Source organism: Schistocerca serialis, chromosome 5, assembly GCF_023864345.2.
Source record: "Schistocerca serialis cubense isolate TAMUIC-IGC-003099 chromosome 5, iqSchSeri2.2, whole genome shotgun sequence".
Taxonomy (NCBI): domain Eukaryota; kingdom Metazoa; phylum Arthropoda; class Insecta; order Orthoptera; family Acrididae; genus Schistocerca; species Schistocerca serialis.
Window position 1 is genome coordinate 559,948,149 of NC_064642.1, and position 25,664 is coordinate 559,973,812.

Below are 25,664 nucleotides of genomic sequence, written 5' to 3' on the forward strand. Positions count from 1 at the left end.
CTTTCAAAGTAAATTTCTTTTTACGCAAGATGAATTATGTTACGTGTGAGAAAGTGGGATGGATATCTAAATCACAGAGCATTTGAAACTGAACAGTTTGAGGACCAGCCACTTACAAGAATTTCGAGCCGAGACATTTATGTCAGAATTTTAAATTTACTGACACATTTGTGTGATGTATCTTAAAGTATAACACACGCCAAAAAAAAAAAAAAAAAAAAAAAAAAAAATCAATATTACATGTGAAAACTTAGCTTTGTTGTAGCGTGTCAATCTTAGAGGCCAAAATTATATGTGAAAGCTTAGCTTTTCTTGTAGATATACAGTACTGTGTACATTAATGTAAACCGTTAACTTTTCCTATTAAGTGTTCGCGCTATGTAACCAGTGATCTTGCTATTGGTTGCTATTGGCTGACTATAACACGTGTCCTCTGCTCTGAATAGCTGCTGTCATCAGCTGGCGAGATCTCGTGGCTTGAGATATGACTCGCTTACAAAAGGACATCGCAACCTTGGTTTCTACGCTCCGGAAACTAACGTGCTGTGTTTGGTGCAATTCAAATTTATACTTTCGTAATACGAAAATATGCAGCGTATATGTTGCTGCAAATCAAAGGTCTTTCCAAAACTTCTTTCCCTTTTTTTTTTTTTTTTAAAAAAAATTAAAAGTCTCTCCAAAACTTCTCTGCTCCGCCTCATTTTAACAGCAGCGGTTTCTTTATTTCTACATTATAAGAAACTGCTAATATTAATTGTCTGTAACTATCAAATTCTGTTATGAAAGGTAACAAATTTTCTCATCTTGAAGCCATATCAGTATCTTCTGTCATGGCAACTTGGGCAATACACCATGGATGTACACAATACAGTCGGTTGAACCACTTCCAATCTGATGTGATTGTTGTATTGAAATCAGTTTGTCAGCTAACATGATACATTTATTAGTTGACCGCATCCCTTTCCTTGTGCCCTCCCCTCCCCCCACCTGCTGCTGCCACTGCTCCCTCCCCTCCCTCCAGCTCGAATGTTGTACAGCCAGTGTGATTGAGTTTGTCACCAAGCTGTGATTACTATACTTGGTAATTATGGTTGTGGTTGGGTTTTTGCATCTTTGCTAGATTTCAGAGCCCCAGCCCTTATCTTTTCCTGTAGACATTGGATGCAGCACTTCTACAAAATCCTCAGGGTCTCATCATTCATTTGCTGGGTAGGGGTTTGGCAACACTGATGCTCCTGAACTGAGGACTGGTAAGTGCCATGAGTCCTCTGTTACAGTAAACTCCGGGCATGCTTCAGCAACCAATGTGTGGTTTGATGGTGGAACGGTATGTCACAGGGAATGGGGATCTTGGCTTGGCCGCCCAGATTGCAAGGAGGGTAAAAACCTATATAAAAAATCACTTGATTTCGAGGTGTGCTGTTTGCTACGAGATGTAGAGCTGTTGAGGTAGAACAATCATTAGCAGGCAGCCTCTGAGGAAACCGCTGCACGTCAGTGGAGCTCTGTCTGGGTGTACCCTTACAGCCCTAGCTGCTTGTGAGGCTGAGCTGAAACACTTGGAATTTGCTCCCCCCCCCCCCCCCCCTTCCCCCGTCCCCTCCTCAGAACTGGTGGATTAACACCAAATCTAACCAGAGGTCTTATGTAGCGATTCATCCAGACTCAGGAATATTTCAGAACTCTGGTGTACATAGTAACAAAATACATGCTATTAGTTAGAATGTGTTTATTAGTTAAAAGCAAAGATGGCAGGTTGAAAATGTCTTGCCTTTTCAAATTCGAAGGGATTTAGAGGGGATTGCAGATGAATTGAAATCGCTTAAGCGGTTGCGAAATGGGACACTTGGTCGAAATCTCAAGTTCCCAAAAAGTGACAAACATACAGAAAGCCAAAAGCGTTGGGGACTTGCCAGCAAGACTGAGCTCCGTATCACCTTGAATGACAGTAGAAATGTTTGATGCGAGGGATCTGGTTCATCTTCCCAAAGACAAACATAAACCTGAATGGGCCCAAGAAGCCATTGTTGACCCAAAATGTAATGAAAAGGGTAGATGGCTATCAGGGTTAAGTCATACTCACTTTTAACAGCATAAAACTTCCAGAGCACATCAAGGCAGGTTTCGCAGGCGTGTGGCAGTTTGTCCTGTACCCAGTGCGTGCTTTGGGCATAGTACTCTTGGGTGTAAAGGAGAAGCCACGTGTTTGCATCAAATGTGGTAAGACAACCATGAAGGAGTCGCTTGTCCATATCCTTTGAAGTGTGTGAACTACTCCAGGGATCACCCTGTCTGGTGTAGGGATTGCAGCGTATATCTTGAAGAACAGAAGGTACAAGAACAAAGTACATGCCGTATGATGAGGCCTAAAGGTGTACAAGGCCATGCTGCCCCCCACGTTTACTACTTTGCTTCTGTTCTTAAACAGCCAATTCTGAACACCAATGTTGCTACACAAATATAGGCAACTAGTGTCAGCACTAGTACCTGTGTTTATCAATAAACTTGTGTTGCAGCTGTTACTTAGAAACCCGTACCTCCCCTCAGAACATCAGAAGGTCGATGTTGCAATGCAATGTTGCCAATACCACCACTTCAGTAGTTGTCTCTCTCAAGCATTCCCAAGCAAAAAAATGAAGTCAGAGTCAAAGAATCTGCCACTGACAGTGGTGGGAAGTGAGCAGTCTGACTATGTCGATGTTGCTCTGAATCTCTCGTGATTACTCTTCAGTTCTGATGGACCTTGATGTCGGCCTGGGGCACTCATCTTGCCCTGAGACCAAACCTCCACCCACTGTGGGCTCCTCCCCCCCCCCTCTCCACCCCTCCATCAGAAAGATGGGGTGAAAGTGCTACCCCTGTGATAAATGGCTCCCATACTATAATGGAACATCAATGGGTTCACGCCATGTGGAAGAATTGAAACTCCTAGCACAAGAGCACCCCCTGTGCTTCTGTGCTTGTGGAAATACATTTTAAAGCATCTGGTACTACAGGACTGTACCTTCCATTGCAAGAATGACCCAACTGGGATAGGGCTAGGGGAAGAGTCACTGTGTTAGTAGATAACGCACACTACTCCGCTATTCTCCTCCTGGTTACAGACCGACAAGCAGTTGCAATTGAAATTCATGTGTATCAGAGGATCACTGCTTGCTTGAGCACTGTTCTTACCTACGCAAGATTTAATAGACTCTGAGGCTCTCGTGGATCTTACCTGACAGTTTCTGCTACTGGAAAACTTCAGTGGCCATAATATATTGTGGGGTTCGACCTGTACTTGCCCCAGGGGTCAGGTTTTGGAGAGCCTCATGACATCCTCAACAACTCCCACCCATTTCTGTGCTACTGGGTCATCCTCAGCCATCAACTTCTCTTTTAGCTCTCTAGCCTTTGTGGACTCAGTGGGAAGTCACATATGACTTTCGTTCCATTGACCACTTCACCTGCTGGATGAAGCTCTCCCTGAAAGTATACAGCCATGATGGATGATCAGAAGAGCCAACTGGACTGTGTTCAACCAGCTGTCTGTATTTGAACTTTGACAGCATCCAAGATTGGGTGGACCACATCACGCGAGTGGTACACCAGGCTGCTGACATGTCATGACTGTCTGTCCTTTGGTGGACTGAAGAGTGCCGTTCAGCAATCAGAGTCAGACGTGTGGGTGCGACTGTTTTAAGTGCTGCCCAACATCAGAAAACCTCTCAGACTTTCACTTAGCAGGGCCAACGCTTGATGCGTCCTCAAGGAGAACAAGAAAAGGTCATGACAATTTCTCCTGGACTCCATCAACTGTACTGCTCGACAACTACAGCATGGGAAGCTGTCTGGAGGATTTCCGATGTAGGCAGATGGTTACCTATAGTGGCGTTGTTGAAACTGGTGTCTCCAAAAAACTCCTGGAGACATCGCCCAGACAGCAGAGCATTTTGCAATGACTGCAGGTCACACACTTTAACTTATCCTCTCTATGATCGGTGGAATTCTAATATTTATGCTCATTGCCAACTTTAGCTACCCAACAGTATTGTGCACCTTCAACAATAAGTAGCCATAGTAAAATTATTAATAGTGTAGCACTGTCTGTTGTGTTTTGTGTAATGATTGTAAAATTTATTTACAAATCTAAGTGAAGAGGCTGTACCTGGTTGTTCCAGCCCCTTGCCACAAATTATCATATCATTTCTGTGGCACATTAATCCATTATCCATTCATTTCTTTTATATGCTATAAGCTCCTGGATCTGGTAAAAGAAGACAGGCTCATCCCAGCAGCCAATGTGCAATGAGCTAATCGCAAGCTTCCGCTCCCAACACCTTCTGCTCAGGGATCAAGTAAAAGTGTGTGATCAGTGCTGTCACTGCCAGCCAGGATCCATTGTTCTGTTGTTACCATGCCACCATGGAACGGGGTGAATTGGACTTCCAAGTCCAACAGCTCGAAGTTCTACAACTGCCCATTCTCCTTGTGGGAGCAAGAGTCAGCACTGTCTGTGGCTTGTGATATTGTGCCTGGTCATGACCAAATCCGATACAGCAGGAAAGGAACAAATGTGTCCCAGTGGCTACTGCAGCGTTGCCTTAACAAACTGTGTAGTAAAGGCCTTGGAGTGAATAGTTATGCATTCTTTGGTCTGGATGTTGTAGACCAAGGAGCTCCTAAGATGGTCTCAGTGTGGATTCATGGGATGTTGATCCACTGTTGACAACCTGACTGTGCTGGTGGGGGCAGCTATGCTGCCGCCTTTCTTACGTAAACACAATTGTATGTGTATATTCTTTGACATCACTAAGGCATATGACACTACTTGGAGACACAATATTCTATGGCAGCGACACCAGCAGGTCTTCCGTGGCCATCGCCCCATTTTCATTTGGTCTTTATCAAAGCGCTCTTTTCGGTACCAAGTTGGTGACTTGTTATTGAATAGTTTTTAGCAGGTGGATGGTGTTCCTCAGAGCAGCAACTCATCAGTCATAGCTTGTACTAAAGAGGTTGGAGGAGTGGGCTGCAAAGACTGGTTTTACATTTCTGCAAAGAAATTGTGTGTGTGTGTGTGTGTGTGTGTGTGTGTGTGTGTGTGTGTGTGTGTGTGTGTGTGCGTGCATGCTTGCATGCTCATTTCAATCACTCTCTCATTGTATTTTTAATTTACTGGAATTGTGTTGTAGAACGCCATTCTTCTTTTTTAATGATGCTCTGTGGTTTTTGGACCTCAATTTTGATTCCAAACTGTCAACACCTGAAGGCAAGGGGCCAGAGGACACTGGACATTTTGAAGTGTCTTAGCCACAGAGCTTGGGGAGTGGACAGGACAAATCTGTTCCAGTTTTGTAGGGTATTTGTGTGATTGCGACTGAACTGATTGCGACTGAATTGTGTGTGCACTGTGTACAGGTCAGCAAGGCTGCCTTACCTGAAAATAATTGACGCTATTCACCATGAATGGATCAGGCTGTCCATGGGTGCTTAAAGGCCCAACCCCGTACCCAGTCTCTGTGCTGAGGCTGATGAACCGCCTCTTACCATCCAACGGCAATTCCCCATTTTGTGTCATACGTGTGCATTGCTCTCCACTCCCAGTTCACCAGCAATTACACCATTGCTCATCCAGCTATGGAGCACCTCCTTACCAGTCTTCCATGGGCAGTGAGGCTATTTGGGCGACGTGCGACTTGTGTTGAAGTCTCTTGGTGTCAGGCACGTACAGGTTCAAATCTGGAGTTTTAACTGATTGTCACCCAGAGTAATTTTAAATTTCATGCTGTACAGGAGAGAAAGTGTGATATTTTGACATTTCAAATTATCACTAGAGCTATGTGGCTGTGTCTAAAAATGGATTCCATTGACAGCTCTGTTGTTTCCCCAGTTGTGTCCTCGCGGTTGCCTCCAGAGTTCAGTGTAATCAATGCCAGATTATCTACAATCCTGAGGGCACTGGAGCAGATGAGTTGTGCCATGCCTGCTAAATTCTTCATCTGTTCAAACTCCCTGAATGCCCTTGAGTCTCTGCACTGCTGGTATGCAGCCGACGTAGTAGTCCGGGATATTCATGATGCCCTTCTCCACTTACAAAGGCTGGGGAAGGAGGTGTCTTTCTCCTGGGTGCCAGGAAACATGGATTTTGTGGGGAATGAAAGGGTGGATGTAGCAGCCAAAGAGGCGTGTTGTGATCTTCACTTAGTTCCGTGTACCATCCCCCTGCAGGCTATTGTCTCATTGTTGACGTAGAGTCGTGCATCGATGGGAAGATGTATGGCTGGAAGTGCAGACAATAAGCTCCATCTAGTAAAGTCCACAATGCGGCTATGGTGTGCCTTCTTCCAGCCATGCAGACAGGACGAGGTCCTCCACTTCTTTTCCCCTAGGCCACAGCCCTATGACATGTGGCTTCTTGTTCGGGGAAAGGACCCTCCAGTGGTGCTTATGACTACCGATCACATTTTATTACACTGTGTTTTATTTTCAGACCTGAAGGCAGTGGCAGATTTGCTGACAGGTCTGACATCTATTTTAAGTGATATTCAAATGAATTTGGTTAAAGTTTTAAGATTTTATGATATGTCCAACTTGTTTCCTAAAATTTTGAGATGTTCTTAATGTATTAACTGGATGACAGGCTCATCCATGTTTTTCATAAGTGGTCAACTGGTCACATTTCCCTGTGTCTCACTTTTAGCTCCTCTGTCATTTTACTTATGTTTTAATTCCATATATAGTCCCTTTCTCCTATCTCTGTTTTCTTGTAACTTGTGAGAGAGACTGAGTGTGTGGATTGATGCGAGTGAGGTGGGCCTGAGTGAATGAGTGGTGTTGTATAGGTTTCCTCCGCACTGTGTGACAACTGTGTCAGTTATTTTATCTACATTCATTTCCTTTAATATGTGTAAGGGTGCTGACGACCATAGGACTTCAGAATAATAGCACTGCAAGACCCATGTTAGGGTAAGGAAACAGCGACTGACAGTGCTCAAAGTGGGTTGGCAGTAGACACCAAATTCAGGAAAATAAGGCACAACTATCTATATTCTTGGGCTGTGTCATAAGAGTACTAGATGATAATATTTTTCATGTATGCTTCAATGGGCGAGTCTAGTGGGAAAGTGTGTTAAGCTGTAAAACCTAATATTGAAATTTTGACCCTGTGCCTGTTATCAAGTCGAAATAATGCTCCTAATTACAAGCTCCTTGTGTGTATTGCACTCTTTGAATTGCATTGTAGATATTTTGCTCCATATTCTGCTTAATTTGTGCTCACATCCACAATATTGGGTGGGATAAATGATTCCATATTTGTTTTTGTTCCACACTAAACAGAAGCTGGTTTTGTCTCATGGTATTCTGTGGACTCGGGTCTATTTGTTACTGTTAACAAATCTGTATCTAAGCTGCTCAATTTAATTGCATTGTAAGTGTATTACTCATATTCTATGTTACATCTCTTCTCATCCAGTTTTTGTACTCTCACATTTAACGGTCCCCACCGAAATTTTCATTGACTTCTTTTAAAATGTACTGTTATAGTATATGTTAATAACATGTAAAATTATTGGCACCTAAGACAGGATGTAATAAAGTTAAATACCAATACTGACAAAACCTGCTAACGTGGAGTTTTCCATTAATTGGGAGAAAGTATGGAAAGTAGATGCAAACAGAATTAAAGAAGAACAAAATCAGTGTACTTACAGTGCATTTAAATTAAGCAGTTCACACACAGGCATGTAAGCAGTAACAAATACACAGAAGTCCACAGAACACAATGCAACAAAAGCAGCTTCTGTTTTATATGGAATCATTTCCCATGCCCAATATTACGAATGCAAGCAGAACACAATTAGTACACTCCTGGAAATTGAAATAAGAACACCGTGAATTCATTGTCCCAGGAAGGGGAAACTTTATTGACACATTCCTGGGGTCAGATACATCACATGATCACACTGACAGAACCACAGGCACATAGACACAGGCAACAGAGCATGCACAATGTCGGCACTAGTACAGTGTATATCCACCTTTCGCAGCAATGCAGGCTGCTATTCTCCCATGGAGACGATCGTAGAGATGCTCGATGTAGTCCTGTGGAACGGCTTGCCATGCCATTTCCACCTGGCGTTCGTGCTGGACGTGCAGACCGCGTGAGACGACGCTTCATCCAGTCCCAAACATGCTCAATGGGGGACAGATCCGGAGATCTTGCTGGCCAGGGTAGTTGACTTACACCTTCTAGAGCACGTTGGGTGGCACGGGATACATGCGGACGTGCATTGTCCTGTTGAAACAGCAAGTTCCCTTGCCGGTCTAGGATTGGTAGAACGATGGGTTCGATGACGGTTTGGATGTACCGTGCACTATTCAGTGTCCCCTCGACGATCACCAGTGGTGTACGGCCAGTGTAGGAGATCGCTCCCCACACCATGATGCCGGGTGTTGGCCCTGTGTGCCTCGGTCGTATGCAGTCCTGATTGTGGCGCTCACCTGCACGGCACCAAACACGCATACGACCATCATTGGCACTAAGGCAGAAGCGACTCTCATCGCTGAAGACGACACGTCTCCATTCGTCCCTCCATTCACGCCTGTCGCGACACCACTGGAGGCGGGCTGCACGATGTTGGGGCGTGAGCGGAAGACGGCCTAACGGTGTGCGGGACCGTAGCCCAGCTTCATGGAGACGATGCCCCAGGAGCAACAGTGTCCCTAATTTGCTGGGAAGTGGCGGTGCGGTCCCCTACGGCACTGCGTAGGATCCTACGGTCTTGGCGTGCATCCGTGCGTCGCTGCGGTCCGGTCCCAGGTCGACGGGCACGTGCACCTTCCGCCGACCACTGGCGACAACATCGATGTACTGTGGAGACCTCACGCCCCACGTGTTGAGCAATTCGGCGGTACGTCCACCTGGCCTCCCGCATGCCCACTATACGCCCTCGCTCAAAGTCCGTCAACTGCACATACGGTTCACGTCCACGCTATCGCGGCATGCTACCAGTGTTAAAGACTGCGATGGAGCTCCGTATGCCACGGCAAACTGGCTGACACTGACGGCGGCGGTGCACAAATGCTGCGCAGCTAGCGCCATTCGACGGCCAACACCGCGGTTCCTGGTGTGTCCGCTGTGCCGTGCGTGTGATCATTGCTTGTAAAGCCCTCTCACAGTGTCCGGAGCAAGTATGGTGGGTCTGACACACCGGTGTCAATGTGTTCTTTTTTCCATTTCCAGGAGTGTATATGAGTGACATATTTACAAAGCAGTTCAAAAAGAGAGCAATACACGCAAGAAGTTGTAATCAGAAGTACAATGTGATGAAACCAGTTCTATTAACTACGAAACAAGAACAAACGTGGAGGAAAATAGGAAAGCAAGATGACTGACTGATAAACTTGTAGCACTCAAAGTGGCCCGGCAGCAAACAAACATCATGTTATGGGCAGTCCCACATAAGAGTTTCACTCCCCTGCTGATAACCTAGCCGTTGAGCGCGGTTAACTCCAAGCCCCCGCCCCTCCTGCACACTCGTACGCGCACTTCTACAAACTTTATTTTATACTTCTTTTTTAGTAATTTTGACCCTTATGTTCACCATGTAAGAAGCTCAAACACTTTATCATTATATGAATTTAAGCCTCCTCACATGTTTAGAGCATTTTCTAAGGGGTATAACATTAGGTAAGACGTGTTAAGAGTAGTGTTTTTAGTGCTGTATTTGTTGTATTTTCAGTTTCTTTGACTATTTTTACAATGCCTAGTTATAAACTAACAATTCTAAATTTTCTGACAAAAGTGACATACTTACTTTTGTTTTTGATCCACAGATAACAAATGCTGTTGGCTCAGTGAAAATTGAGAAGCCCAAGTCTGATTACAATGGTTACCAAAATAAGCCAGAAATTATTCTTGATCCTGGTGATGAATTTTCTCATGTTGTTGAAATATATAATTTTCCAGCAGCATTTAAAACGGAAGATCTGGTCACCATATTTTCTCCTTATAAAAATGGTGGCTTTGAAATTAAATGGGTGGATAATACACATGCACTAGGAATTTTTAGCAGCTCACTTGTTGGTAAGTAGTGGCAATTGGCTACCACTAAGGTTTGCCCCTTGATTAAAATTTCTATCAAAATGCTATATGTATAAAAAATGCCCACCATCTTGATATTTTGCCCTGTCTCAATTTCGTTATTAATTTACTGATGTTCAAAACCTGTCGACCTAAAATTTCAAAACATAGAAAATAATAATATTACTAACATCTCATTGACATGTCTTTGGGTACCATATTTACAGTGTTGATGTCTGTCTATACCAGTGGTTAAGATTTTTTTGAGGGGGGGGGGGGGGGGGAATTTGTCAGCAGCCAACAGAATATTCTGATATATAATGTTTTTGAGTCAACAATAGCTACACTGTTATGGGATTGTATGATAGAGTGCCTGTCCAAATGACCTCACCAGTTTTACTACTTGCAAAATAGTGCCAGTTAGGAAAATGACATGGATTGTCTCATTACTGAAAATCTACAATGGTTAATTGAACATGCCTCACAGATCAAATCACAGCTTTAAACTGCTGAGGTCATTGGTCTTCCACAGTTGTTTGCGGCACTTTTGATTTTAAGTGGTGGTCCATGGAATGTTCAGCTGTCATGAAATAGCTCATGCACTGCCTGAAGATCACACATTGCATCCAGCACTCTCAGCAGTGGCAACAGAAACTTCTTCAACAATTTGTGACACAATTGGCTATTGGGAACCCCCATCCCAGGAGCAATTCCTAAATTGCCGGTTAATTCAAACTTCCTAATCATGTTCTTCAACCTCATTGCAGAAAGAGAACCAATATGTATTCCTTCAATGCATGATACTCATGAAGAGCAGCAGTACTATCGCTGTTGTTTTGATACAGCAGTTTTGCAAGGAAAGCCCTCTTCACCTTATCCAGTTCCTTGTTGATTATCTGCAGTTGTAATGCACACTGATACACAAACACTACTAACAATGCAAATCCTGCAGTGCACAGTCTGAACCTCATTTCTATAAAGTATGCTACCTGTCTGGTTAATAGTTTACTATCTACACCGGCTCTGGTAGTGAAAGTTTGAGAAAACCGCCCAGTATGTATTGTCTAGGTTGTCCTTGTTGGAAATTTCCACCACTGCCCGTTCCAAACTGAGCTGACAGTGGACGCTACTATTACATTACATTTAAGGTTAAACCCTTTAAAATGAAATACTTATCACAGATCAACTTTCATTTTAATCATTGTTTCAAACAATGTTAATCTGTCTGAGGACAAGAACTTTTATGTCCTTTGGATACACAGTATCACTTGCAAGAATTAAACTAATTATTTTTTTCTTTATTTGAAGTGAAAAAGGCAGTTATGTCTTTAAAGTTGTTTCTTTATTCTACCTTTGTAATGTCACTTTTTAGTGATCGCCCTGTGTTCCGTTACTCTTTTAAGTTTGCTGTAATTTTCACAGCTGCTGAAGTTTTGGCAGCAGAACATCCCTTTGTTAAAACTCGTCCGCTGAGAGAGGCAAGCCATGAATCACGAATGAAGGCACGGCGATCAGCAGAATTCCTTCAGCCTTACAAAGTAAGGCCAGAAACGTGTGCTGCACTGGCTCGACGTCTGGTTACTGGAGCCTTGGGTGTCAAAGTAAATGTTACAAGAGAAGAGCGTGAAGCTGAAAGACGACTTCTAAGGGAGGCCAGAGGTAATGAATATGAGTGCTGTATCTTGAAATTTATATAATGTAAACACACATATATTATAGATAATGCTAACATGAAGATTCTTTTTCTTGTTACAGAGAAGAAACGGTTAGCAGCAAAACAGAGAGATGAAATATGGGAAGGAACGTTTTCTGCAAACTAAGTGACAAATAACAAAAAATATTTTTGTATAATATTTTAATATGAAAGCTAAATTCATGTACATGTTTTTACTGAATAGTTATTCTTCAGAGTTGTGGCACTGTTGTATAGAATGTAACAAAATGAAGTTCATAGTTACATAATTATAATATTGTTAATTTATGCAGTGATGTTCCTTACTGAGAGGCAGGTAATGATACCTGTTAAGTGCCATTAATCAATGAAACTGTTCACTGCAATGATATTTTGTAAGAAGCTCTTACTAAATATTTTGGAACTTGAGTAGCATCATCTTCTGATTGTTACACCCGATATAACATAATTTTGATACATTTTTGTTTGGAACAAATGTTACACGATTCCAGTATAAACAAGCTTCAAATATTTAAAATAAATATAGAATTGGATATTTACTGCAGAGTTGTTGAAGATTAAGGAATGGAATCTGATGCAGCTATTGTCCTTACTGCGGTCTTTTGTACTGCAGGTTTAAATGCCTAAAATGGCCCCATACGGGTGAAGGGAGGACAATCTACTACAATGAATCACATTAATATGCCTTGTCTTTTATATCATCATCTGATTGTTCATATGTTTTGTGAAAAGCTGAATTCACACAATATGGTAATAATGCTGAAAATGCAAGCAACACCTGTTTCATTGTCCTCTGTTCAGTGGGGAATGTTCAGAAAAATAAACCAGGGACCAGAGTTTTAAGATGTAAAATATAGGAAGATATTGGCAGACGTTTCTTTAATGTTGCCAGTTAATTATATTGTTCTCATACACTACATTGTATATTGATGGCAATGATATTTCAGTTCAGATGTATTGGTATAAAAGAAAAGTTTGAAACAGCAGTCAGCTCAAGTTTTTCCTACCCACAAAACTGGTGAACCACCAACTGTTATGTAAATGTATGGCCGATAAAGCTCCTATATGTATAAGTAATTCATAATGACAAAAATATGTGTTCCATAATCGAGGGAACAGAATTCAGTTTACAATCCAACCATTTCATTCTCCCTTTGCCTGTATTACTGCAATCACCAGATAAATGCGAGTCACTTGTTAACTGTCAGAATGTTGCAGATGTAGTGCCCTACCTTTCCCCAAGTGCTGACAGTTTCCTTGCAACAGGTGAGTCCTCCTCATTCTGAAGTCAGAGTGACCTGATCTTTGTTTTGAACCTTCCCAATCTATCCCTCTTTCCTTCCTGAGGAAGGAACTAATTGTTTCAAAAGCTGGGATAATTTTGCAAATGCATTTGTCTATTGGTGATTCTTAAAATGTAATTCCCTAAGGTAAGTACTAAAACTTGTGGGTGGTGGTGTCAGTGCAAGTTATTCTGGCAAAAGAGTAGGAATTGAAGGACAAAGCAATGAGGCATCTCAGCCTTAAATAATCAGTATAGGGGGGAGACAACACACACTGGTAATGCAGAATCTTGTAGCTCTAATGCACAGCATGTCTGCAGCAGTCAAATTTGCTAAATGCAAAGTTGTTCAAAAGTGTCGCTCTTCAAATACTGATATTTCATAGTATCTTGATAGACTCACCAGGGCAATTAGGCAAACACGTCGCGCTGACCTTAGTATTGTTGGAGACCAAAATGTTGAGACTAACTCGTCTAGTATAACGTAAAGAAATGTGGCAGTGAAATAACGATAATTCAGCCAGTTCATAAGAAAGGAAGAAAACAGTTTTCTAATTATAGATTGATAACGCTAATCCCCAACCTTTGTGAAATATTAGGGACAGATAATTATATAATGGTAAGGCAGAGGTTTAGGAACCAGGTTTTAAATTGTAAGACATTTCCAGGTGCAGCTGTGGACCCTGACCACAATCTGTTGGTTATGAACTGGAGATTAAAACTGAAGAAACTGCAAAGAGGTAGGAATTTAAGGAGAAGGGACCTAGATAAACTGAAAGAACCAGAGGTTGTAGAGTGTTTCAGAGAGAGCATTAGGGAACGATTGACAGGAACAGGGGAAAGAAATATAGTAGAAGAAGAATGCGTAGCTTTGAGAGATTAAATAGTGAAGTTTGCAGAGGATCAAATAGGTAAAAAGACGAGGCCTAGCAGAAATCCTTGGGTAACAGAAGATATATTGAATTTAATTGATGAAAGGAGAAATTATAAAAATGCAGTAAAAGAAGCAGGCAAAAAGGAATACAAACATATCAAAAAAGAGATTGACAGGAAGTGCACAATGGCTAAGCAGGGGTAGGACAAATGTAAGGATGTAGAGGCATATATCACTAGGGGTAAGATAGATACTGCCTACAGGAAAATTAGAGACCTTTGGAGAAAAGAGAATCGCTTGTAAGTATATCAAGACCTCAGATGGAAAACCAGTTCTATGCAAAGAAGGGAAAGCAGAAAGGTGGAAGGAGTATATAGAGGGTCTATACAAGGGTGATCTACTAGAGGACAATATTATGGAAATGGAAGAGGATGTAGATGAAGATGAAATGGGAGATATGATACAACGTGAAGAGTTTGACAGAGCACTGAAAGACTGAGTCGAAACAAGGTCCTGGGAGTAGACAACATTCCATTAGAACTACTGATAGCCTTGGGAGAGCCAGCCCTGACAAAACTTCTAGTACCTTCCGCCGCAGAAGTCGAACACGCGCCAGAACAAATGGACGTGGTCAGCCCATAGAGGGCCCCGCCTCCAAGGCGGCTATTCCGAGCAGCGGCTCTCACGCAGCGAGGGCGCCACCACTACGCCACGTGCAGATAGCGGCCAATAGCCGCTCCCTCCGGTTTCGTATATAGGGACCCGCTCTGCCCTAGTCCAGTCAGTCTGGTACTCGCTCTGGATTTTGTTTCTATCTTGGCGGTACTGCGTTCTGGTCGTTGCTCATTGTTGACATTTGCCTGGCTCTGGTTCTGAGTGGATTTATTGTTGGTGTTTGGTGTTGTGGTTTCCACAAGCCTCCGTTGTTTATCTCTTCCTTGTTGTGTCGGTCGTGGTCGGTTGTTGTCAGTTGTCGTTGGTCTGTCACCCGACTCGTCTTGTGTTTACCCGGTGGTGCGTGCTCCACCGCCGCCGGCTTCCCCGCCTGGTGGCTCCGATCTGCAGCCCAAGGCATTCCCGCAGTTGGTTTTGGTTACTACAAAACTCTTACTATCTGGTGAGTAAGATGTATGCGACAGGCGAAATACCCTCAGACTTCAAGAAGAATGTAATAATTCCAATCCCAAAGGAAGTAGGTGTTGACAGGTGTCAAAATAGCCAAACTATCAGCTTAATAAGTCACAGCTGCAAAATACTGACATGAATTCTTTACAGATGAATGGAAAAACTGGTAGAAGCCAACCTTGGGGAAGATCAGTTCGGATTCCGTAGAAATGTTGGAACACATGAGGCAATATTGATCCTACGACTTATCTTAGAAGAAAGATTAAGGAAAGGCAAACCTATGTTTCTAGCATTTGAAGACTTAGAAAGCTTTTGGCAATGTTGACGGGAATACTCTGTTTCAAATTCTGAAATACAGGGAGCGAAAGGCTATTTACAATTTGTACAGAAACCAGATGGCAGTTATGAGAGTTGAGGGGCATGACAGGGAAGTAGTGGTTGGGAAGGGAGTCAGACAGGGTTGTAGCCTAACCCCGATGTTATTCAGTCTGTATATTTATCAAGCAGTGAAGGAAACAAAAGAAACATTCAGTGAGGGAATTAAAATCTGTGGAGGAGAAATAAAACCTTGGATGTTTGCGAATGACATTGTAATTCTGTCAGAGACAGCAAAGGACCTGGAAGAGCAGTTGAACGGAATGGACAGTGTCTTGAAAGGAGGGTATAAGATGAACATCAACAAAACGAGGATAATGGAATGTAGTCAAGTTAAGCCGGGTGATGCTGTGGGAATTAGATTAGGAAATGAGACACTTAAAGTAGTAGACGAGTTTTGCTATTTGGGGAGCAAAATAACTGATGATGGTCGAAGTAGAGAGGATATAAAATGTAGACTGTCAATGGCAAGAAAAGCATTTCTGAAGGAGAGAAATTTGTTAACCTGGAGTATAGATTAAAGTGTCAGGGAAGTCTTTTCTATAAGTATATGTATGGAGTGTGAAACATGGCCGATAAGTAGTTTAGACAAGAGGAAAATAGAAGCTTTCGAAATATGGTGCTGCAGAAGAATACTGAAGATTCGATGGGTAGATCACATAACTAATGAGGAGATATTGAATAGAACTGGGGAGAAGAGGAATTTGTAGCACAACTTGACTAGAAGAAGGGATCGGTTGGTAGGACATTTTCTGAGGCATCAAGCGATCACCAGTTTAGTATTGGAGGGCTGCTTGGAGGGTAAAAATTGTAGAGGGAGACCAAGAGATGAATACACTAAGCAGATTCAGAAGGGTGTATGGTGCAATATTTACTCGGAGATGAAGATTGCACAGGATAGAGTAGCATGGAGAGCTGCATCAAACCAGTCTCTGGAATAAAGACCACCACAACAACAACAGTAGGGACGGTTATCCTATCACAGCTCACAGCCTTTCTCACAAAAATGAAATGCCTACCGAATCACATAGAAATACAGGGTTGTGCTGCAGATGTACACATTATCAGAGTACTACTGCTACAAAAGAGGGGGTTAAGGATTATACGTGTACTGGGCTACAAAGATTCTTGCCGTGAAGTGTCCCTACAACACAAATACGAGGGCTAGCCAGAAAGTAACAGAGGTTCTGAAGTAAAAAACTGACAATATGGAAAAACCAAATTTTGCTATACTCATTTTAGAGGTATACTCTTAAGCTATTATTGTAAATAATTGCTATTCAAATTGAGGCACCCATCCATCAAGTTTTTCAATACAATTTCTGTAGAAATCTGCCACTTGTGACTACAACCACTGGCTTATACCTCTATGCAGTTCAGTGTCGGTATCTATGCATCGTGTAGCGAGCCGTGTCTTCATTGCTGGGTAGAGGTAGCAGTTGCTCAACACCAGATCTGGGCTGTATGGTGGATGATCAAACACCTCCCATCCAAAACACCACGCGAGCTTTTTGGCAGTCTCTGCACGGAATACCATGGTTGGTAGACGTGCAGAAGGCAGGAATGCATGGGGAGAGCGGTAGTGATGGGGGTTGCAGCAAGGCGCTGTAGGGGAAATGCTGAGTCCCGGAGGGGAAGTGCCATTCTAAACTGAAGCCTACACTCACATTTTTTGTAAATATTAAGTGGGTCCATTCCATGCCCATGCTTGCATGGTGACCATTCAAAAAGATCTGTCACCTCTGTTTTGGTTGTATCTAAAAAGAATTCCACCAAAAATGCAGCGATTTACTTTTGCTGGACTTGTTAACGACTTGTAACTCTCAGAGAAGCATCGTGAGTGGCGAATTTTGATTAAAACCTACACATTTCTCTTGTGTTAAAGTTTGCTTCTTTTACCAAATCACAGCAGAGTTAACACATTTCACTGGCGCGCTTGACCACAATGCAGTGTGCTATGTCAGATAAATTTTCTTCAGGTCAGTGAGAGATAGACTTCCATCCAAGTCTAAAAAAAATTCAGTATGATAGTTAAATTTCATATGCTGCAATATATTATGTAATATGCACCAGACTCAAAATCATAGTGACCCCTATTCTTATTGAAAACTTTTTCGAATTTCGTGCAGTGTCTCATTTCCATGTAAATGTTACAATAATTATGACTTTTTAATAAAATGATTGGTACATCATCATGAACCTGGTACATTAAGCTGCAAGCAAAGCAAAAATGACATTTTTATACCCAACAGTTTCTGTAAAATTGTTTGAGAAAGGAGGCAAGGCATGTGCCTTGATTCTGTCATCGCCAGTTGACCGAAAGGTGGCAGACATTCAGCCTCCTCTTCCGATCAAATGAATGAACTCGTCCAGTGCTTTGAACAAAAGTTGGTCACTGCACATCAGTGACCATATCCTGTGCAGACTCTATGGTTGGCTATGTGTGGACATGCATTGTCGTGAAGAAACAAAACTTCTGTGCTATGTTTTCTCTGCTTGTTTTGTATCACCTGCCTTAACTTTGTCAGTATTTGACAATACCTCTGTGAGTTAACTTTTGTGCCATGTCCAAGGAAAGCAATGAGAACACTCCCTTAAGTGTTCTAAAACACGGTAGCCAGGATCCTTCTTGCTGACAGCATTTGCGAATGTTTCCATGGTTTCTTGGGAGAATTTGTGTGTCCCATTTCATTGACTGCTTTCTTGTTTCAGTTGTCAAGCTTCACCCAAGTCTCGTTCCCAGTTTTGATATTTGATAACTTTACATTTTCTCTCATAATCTTCAAAGGAGGTCAGTGCTGCAGGCGGTAGTGGTCTTGTGTTAGGATTTTGGGAACCAACCTAGCACAAAACTTGTGGTAACTAAGTTTCTTAGCTACAGTTTCATGCTCCAAACTCAGTGAAATTTGGGGAAAATGCGAAAGTTCCATGAAACAATGATTTTCACAAACTTTGTCGTGGGTTTTCATCACCAGTTCGCCAGTTTCAAGGCTAGGCCTACCACTGTGGTCATCATCGTGAACACTGGTATGCCCATTTCTAAAATCGGTGCCTATTACCTCACACGTCTTCTACTCATAGTTGCTTTTACATATGCATCATAAAGGCCGTGATAAATTTCAGTTTTTTTGCCAACAAAAACCTAATCACAGAATGCACCTCACAAATGATGGGATTTTCAATTGCAGTGCATATTTTAACATGTCACAGAAAGCAAAGAGACGGACCATCACTGGATGCAAACTGAGTGTAGGAACTTTTTCTGTCTCTCAGAAAACTGAAGTAACTAAATGTAGTGATATATCTAAAAACAAAGATGATGTGACTTACCAAACGAAAGCGCTGGCAGGTCGATAGACACACAAACAAACACAAACATACACACAAAATTCAAGCTTTCCAACAAACTGTTGCCTCATCAGGAAAGAGGGAAAGACTAAAGGATGTGGGTTTTAAGGGATGTCTGCTTGTGTCTGTATATGTGTGGATGGATATGTGTATGTGTACGAGTGTATACCCGTCCTTTTTTCCCCCTAAGGTAAGTCTTTCCGCTCCCGGGATTGGAATGACTCCTTACCCTCTCCCTTAAAACCCACATCCGTTCGTCTTTCCCTCTCCTTCCCTCTTTCCTGATGAGGCAACAGTTTGTTGCAAAAGCTTGAATTTTGTGTGTATGTTTGTGTTTGTTTGTGTGTCTATCGACCTGCCAGCGCTTTCATTTGGTAAGTGACATCATCTTTGTTTTTAGATATATTTTTCCGACGTGGAATGTTTCCCTCTATTATATTAAATGTAGTGATATTTATACAACACCATCACAACTAAAGTAACTACTTCAGACAAAGAACTAAACTGAAAATGACAGGCTGGAGCCCATACATTACTAATTTTAAACGAGCCACCCTTAACAGCTGCTTGCTACTGCAGTTAGTTAAGTTCATGGCTCTATATAAACTATCAAACAAGACAAAAACATCTTACCCAAAAATGGAGCCACCGACGAGGCAATACCAACATTAAGGGTGGGTGGAGACATGCTAGAAGTTAATCATTCCCTTCTTTCACTCTTTAAACACCTGTTTCCTTATACAAAGTCTCATTATCAGAATGAATTTTAGGTACATTCTTTGACATAAAACCATGCCGGTGGCCGACTCCCACAGTGTTAGTCCACACCAGTTGCAAGGGGGCAAATAACATAGTCACACTGAAAATGCCGTAAGTTCGGCTGTCTGCGCAATCTGGCAACATTGTAGGCTGCGGCAGTACCTGGAGCAACTGTTTTCTTCTGTTCAAGGTGTTTGCTACATCTACACCTGGGGTCTAGTGGTAAACAGTGCCTCTTTTGATACCAATGTATCACAGTCAAAACCGCTCGTTGCTTAAATTTTTATAGTGTCTTTCATTGGAATGCTGAAGTCTTGAGTGCAGCTACAATGTACTTCACTTTCTCTTTCTAACAGTTCTGGCTAATAACATTTTTGCATCAGATTTCTTGACATACTGTTTGCCTTTGAACGCCACATGAGACGGATCTGTCCAGGATACACTTGCTGACACCCAGCAGCGACTGCTGTGGCTGAACTGTGCTCACTCACCCTGTGTCGAAAGCATCAGCTACCTCTCATCACTTTGGAAAGTATAAAATACTTAATATTTTTAAATGATGCTCCACAAAGAAATGTTTTTGACTCGTATTTCACACATGATAGCAGCAGAGACCCCTGAATGAAATATTCACTCTCCACTGGAGTGTGCACTGATGTGAAACTTCCTGGCAGATTAAAACTGTGTGCCAGATTGAGACTCGAACTCAGGCGGTAGAGCACTTACCCGCAAAAGGTCCCGAGTTGGAGTCTCGGTCCAGCACACAGTTTTAATCTGCCAGGAAGTTTCATGGCAGAGATCGTTTTCATATTATGAGTATTATGTTACCAATATGCAAGACACTAGTAAGACTTGTAATTTTATATTTTATGATCCAATCAGAATACCTCTCACTACATTTTCAATATTATTAATTTATTGCTTTATATTTCATATTTTTTCCTTCATACAATTTTTCATTAGGAATTCGTACGTTTTCATCAAGCCACAGTGGGTAACTGTGGGGTAATGAATTTTACTGTTGCTGTTTGATATCTTATGGTAAATGTATGTGATAAACTGTGTTAACACCTTGCAGTACCTGATCTGTAGCAATGCAGGCACACTGCACCTTTCGAGGTCCCCATATGGATTCAGGAATGACTTAATGCTGATTGAAAGTGGTATGTTATGGTATTGAATTAAATTCAGACTAGCCAAACTGCCCATTTTTGAAGCTACCCAGCGTGGAAGGAGGTTGTTAACACTGGTGTCAGCAAACGACTACACAGATTTAGCACAGAGGAACTACTTCACTTCAAATTTATGTCATTGGCAGCCAAGCCAAAGTTTTTCGTAGACGGTTGTATAATGAAGAAGCGTGATACAATGCAGACGTCTATGACAGTAACACAGCTTAATTCTTTGAGCTTGTGTGAAGATTTTCTTCAGATTTTGTTAATTAATTTATTCTAGCAGTTTGCGGCTCCATTAAATAGAATGGAGAACTTAGGCTGCACTGGTCTGCATCACGATTGGAGCTGACTGCTCATGCCGCTCTTGCATCATAAGATATATGGAACCACTGAGCTAATGAGACACTGCTGGGAGTTGGCCTCTCTCATGGTAGCATTGGTTACTGAGCCTCATTACCAGTGGTATCTATACAATCTGGATGTAGAAGTCTGGTCTCTGAGTATAAACCTGCAGAGTGACTGCAGATCCATGTGCTTTGCATTGTCCACCATGAGGTAGTTTGGCACACAAATTTTCGTTGGTCTGTATGTGACAAAGAATTGCAGACTGGTCTCTTGTTTTGAACTTTATGTCAACATGTGATGTAATAGGCTGATGTGGGAACGGAATCGGAACGTATTTTCTTTTCATGTTTTAATGTCTTTTGTAGCAGCTATGTTGTAGTTTGGTAAGAAACAAAACATGAGCATCTATGGCTGGCACGTTCATGCAGCTGAAGTTCAACACCCAGGTAGTATAGAGTTCACTGCTTATGACACAATGTTAAAGATAAGATCAGTTGTTACTTACGTGAAGTGTGACATTCCTGGAGTCCAAAAATTTAATTTTCTGTCTCAGTGTGTCTTCCTAGATTAGGATTATTTAGCATAGATCATCAAAGTGGAAAAGGTATGCCAAGTGAATTTAGAACAGTTCTGAACAGCATACAGAAGTAAATGCAATGTCATAGGGTTGCTAAATATTGGCAACCATGTTGCCAAGTCTTACCTGTGCTAGGCGTAGCTATTTGGTGAAATGCTTAATGGGCTTATCTTACATGGGCTCAGAGGGGATGTGTGAGCACATTTAGTTTTTATACAGTGTTTTCCCCTGACATTCAATTTATTTATATTTAAAGCATTCAATTACAAATATAGAATTTCTCATTTTTTAAGCTTCCCGGTGTGGAATAGGGCTGCTAACAATGCTGTAATTTCAGCGCTGGGATAGCAAAGCAAATGATATTAATTTCCACTAGTGCAGTGTACGGCATGTGAAATATTGAGGTATATAATTTTCCATCATGATTACAATTTCCCCAAAATACAAACAAATAAAACACGTATTAGTTTTCAACAAAAGTAATTGGAAATCAACCATCCCCATCACATCACATCACATCACAAGAAAGTAAGATAAATCAAACACTTTGCACCTCGAAGTTGACTGTGTCTTTGTGCAGTCACATGCACATGCAGATAGAATTTCATAACTATCACGAGAAGGCAGAAGTATGTTGATGAGGATGAAAGCAAGGAGAAACACACTTAACTAATTAGTTGATGATTCAGAAGAGAAGAAATGGAAAATTGCGTTCATTAACACACAAACTGTAAATGTGGGCAGTGAGCAGTTCTGCGCCTCCATATGTTTTTCACCTTGAGATTGACACGTAATGCTTACCAACTTGCCTGTTCACTGCTTTCACAATGTTCCCTTCTTGTTTGGTCCTTATATGATGGAAATAATCCAAATCCATGTCACCAATGGTTCCTTTAAATCTTTCAGCGACTTCTATTGTGGGTTGTTGCTTGATTATTGTAAAGGAGACCACTGTGACTGTTCTGAAGAGGTATTTGATCCAACCGAGGATGCCAGAAGGCTTATGACTTGTACACAGAATTGAATGTCAAAAGTGAAACAAGCACAAGAGTACTCAGAAGTCCCATGGTAAGTTTATGTACTGTGTAAATTAAAGCAGAAGAATCCATAATCTGTCCACTGGCATAATTATTTATTTCGAACAGCAGCAGAAAAAAGTTATCAAACACAGTCCACCATTTACAGTTCTAACAATACAACCAGCAGCTGAGCCGATGGTAACCATGGTTGTGGTCACAAATTTGTAGCTCTCTCTAGCAGTGGCAGATTCCATACTACCCTGTTTAAATGTTGAGTAATATACTGTGACATGAATTTATCCGTCATCACATTATGAAATCAACAGAAATTCTTGCAGAGTTCCGTCTATGCCACCAGCCTTCCATTTCATCTTTTGTTATTGGACTTTTCCTGTTGCCCTGGAAATGAGACGCTAAGGTAACTGTGTATTCTGCATGGCGAAAGATCCAACATTCCTTTCTTCCAGATTCAGTGGTCATTTGCTCTGGCACAAATTAGGGATCGGAAGGAAAGCTCTTGCGAGTGAATGAATAATTACAACAATAGTAACGATAGAGGAGAAGGTTGACAAAAATAAAAATAGGCTGATCATTCAGTTGCCACAATGCAAAGGTTTCCTTAGCACTTTGTTACCATTCTGGCTATTTACAAAGAAATAAAAACTGAAGCAATATACATGGTAGTACAATGAGATCTGAACCAGCAACTACCCCTGCCTTACATCACGAGATAAGCATGGTGCCGCGAAGCAAACATGACACTTCTTCCTTTAGCTCTCTGCCATTGTTCTGGTGGTAGTTAATGCAGACAGTTCACAACATGAAATTCAAAACCAGTTGAAATTTAAGCACAGAATTACCTTCCTAGAGTAAAAATTAATTATACAGTATCGATACTATGTAAACATGATGATTCAGATTACTTCTTCAGTATGAAAAGAAAATGTGAGCATTTACAGGATCACTCAGCACCAACCCGGGGGCCGCCACCTTTAAATACCGGCTCCTCGACCAATGTTCCAGCTTTACGGCCGAGCTTTTTGCCCTCCATCAGGCTGTTCAGTATGCCCGCCGCCACCGCCATTCATCGTATGTACTCTGCTCTGACTCACTCAGTGCTCTTCAGAGCCTTGGAGCTCCCTATCCGGTCCATCCCTTGATTCAACGGATACAGCAGTCCCTCCATTCTTTCGCTAATAATGGTGGTTCTGTCAGCTTTCTGTGGGTTCCCGGACATGTAGGAGTGCCTGGGAATGAGGCTGCGGATGCTGCAGCCAAGGCTGCAGTCCTCCTGCCTCGGCCAGCCTCCCATTGTGTCCCGTCATCTGACGTTCGTGGGGCTGTATGTAAGAGGCCTGTGTCGTTGTGGTGGGATGCTTGGTCATCCCTCCAAGGAAACAAGCTCCGGGCAGTAAAACCGCTCCCAACTGCTTGGACAACATCCTCCCGACCATCTCGGCGCGAGGAGGTCCTTCTGACCAGGTTGCGGATTGGGCATTGCCGGTTTAGCCACCGCTACCTGCTCTCCGGTGATCCAGCCCCGCAGTGCCCTTGTGGTCAGGCATTAACAGTGCGCCATGTTTTATTGTCGTGTCCCCGTTTTAGTCAATTTCGTGTTATCCTGTCCCTACCATCTACTTTACCGGATGTTTTAGCTGATGACGCTCGAGCAGCTGCTCGTATTCTGCGTTTTATAACTTTAACTGGCTTGTCCAAAGACATTTAACCTTTTTACTTATTTTATCTGCATCTTTGTCAGGTACTTCTGGTGTCCCCCCATCCCCTTGAGTTTTAGCAGATTCCATTTGCTCTAACACCAGTGACTGGGCGCTAATGACCTCAGCAGTTGAGTGCCCTTAAACCCTACCAAAAAAAAAAAAAAAAAAAAAAAAATCAGTACCAACCCTGAAAATGAGTGAACAATCACGAGGTGCCAAACGTCATCTGTAATACTGCCAAGTCTCGGCCTTACTAGCAATATGAAGAACTTTGTGGGCAGCTGATGATGTTCTCACTGCCTTCCCCAGCTAGGCCACAGTGGAGCTGCTTTACCAATGCCAGTCTAAGGGACAGCTTCAAACCAACTGCAGATTATACCGATCACACCACTGAAAAATACAACTGAGTTGCACACTTATCTTGTTTGGCTCAAGGCAAAAGCTTATTTTAACAAAACTAGAAATGTATGCAAAATGACCTTGTCCAAAATATCTAGAAACAGTAAGTTACCATACAATGTTTACCTCAAACAGACTGTATCTAAGTCTGTTCTTGTGTCATGAACAACTAGAAATCAACTATACCACCAAAATATCTATATATTATGGATATCAATGCTACAGAGTAGTACATTAAATTGTGGAATCACAGGGAAAAATGGAATGTGACTATTGATGCACAAACAAAATGGAAGAAATAGGCAATGTGAAGTTTTGCACTTTCACACTTTTTTTACCTCGAGATCTGCCATAGGTAATGTACTAAAAAGCTTATTCATTGGTTTCATGATTTATCCCATCTTGTTTGACACCAATGTGGTGAACAAAATACTGAAAGTTGCTTTGGATTTGTTCAGACACTTGCTTTTGTTTCATTGGTGATGTAAGTTGGTATTCACAAAGCAGATGGCTATGGCTACTCCTGGTAGGTTGCCAAGAGCCATATGGCACAGAAGGCTAAGATCTTTCAGTTACTTGTGACAGTTAGCAGCTCAATTAAAGCAGTAGCAAAAGGAAGTGATAAGAGACAGCTTTTGCTGTAAAATCAGTTACTGTTTTAGAAAGGGACCACTTTACAGCTATGTGAACAAGGCACTGCTGCAGTAAACACTCTCTCATTATATATTGTTGCTGAGATAAATAGCTTGCAACATTGAAAAGTGAGAATATGAGTAGCTTATGCCTGAAACCCAATGTGGTATCTTAAGTGGAATTATGAATGTATTTTGCTGAGATGACAAAAAAGTCAACTGAATAAGCAGGACCAATCATGACAACAGAGTTGTCAAACAGTGCCCATGGCATTGC

The 25,664-nt window shown here is 42.0% G+C and overlaps 1 protein-coding gene across 1 annotated transcript in view; it reads left to right on the top strand.

Annotated features, from left to right (window-relative positions):
* LOC126480850 (uncharacterized) overlaps window positions 1–12,298 on the top strand; it is a gene marked incomplete at its 5' end in the record, with an annotated part of 52,670 nt that extends 40,372 nt beyond the window's left edge. The window contains 3 exons of the mRNA XM_050104212.1: window positions 9,820–10,069; window positions 11,489–11,725; window positions 11,822–12,298. Of these exons, the coding sequence (XP_049960169.1) occupies window positions 9,820–10,069; window positions 11,489–11,725; window positions 11,822–11,886 (552 nt within the window). The remainder of the gene's footprint in view (window positions 1–9,819; window positions 10,070–11,488; window positions 11,726–11,821) is intronic.
* Window positions 12,299–25,664: the final 13,366 nt, after the last annotated feature.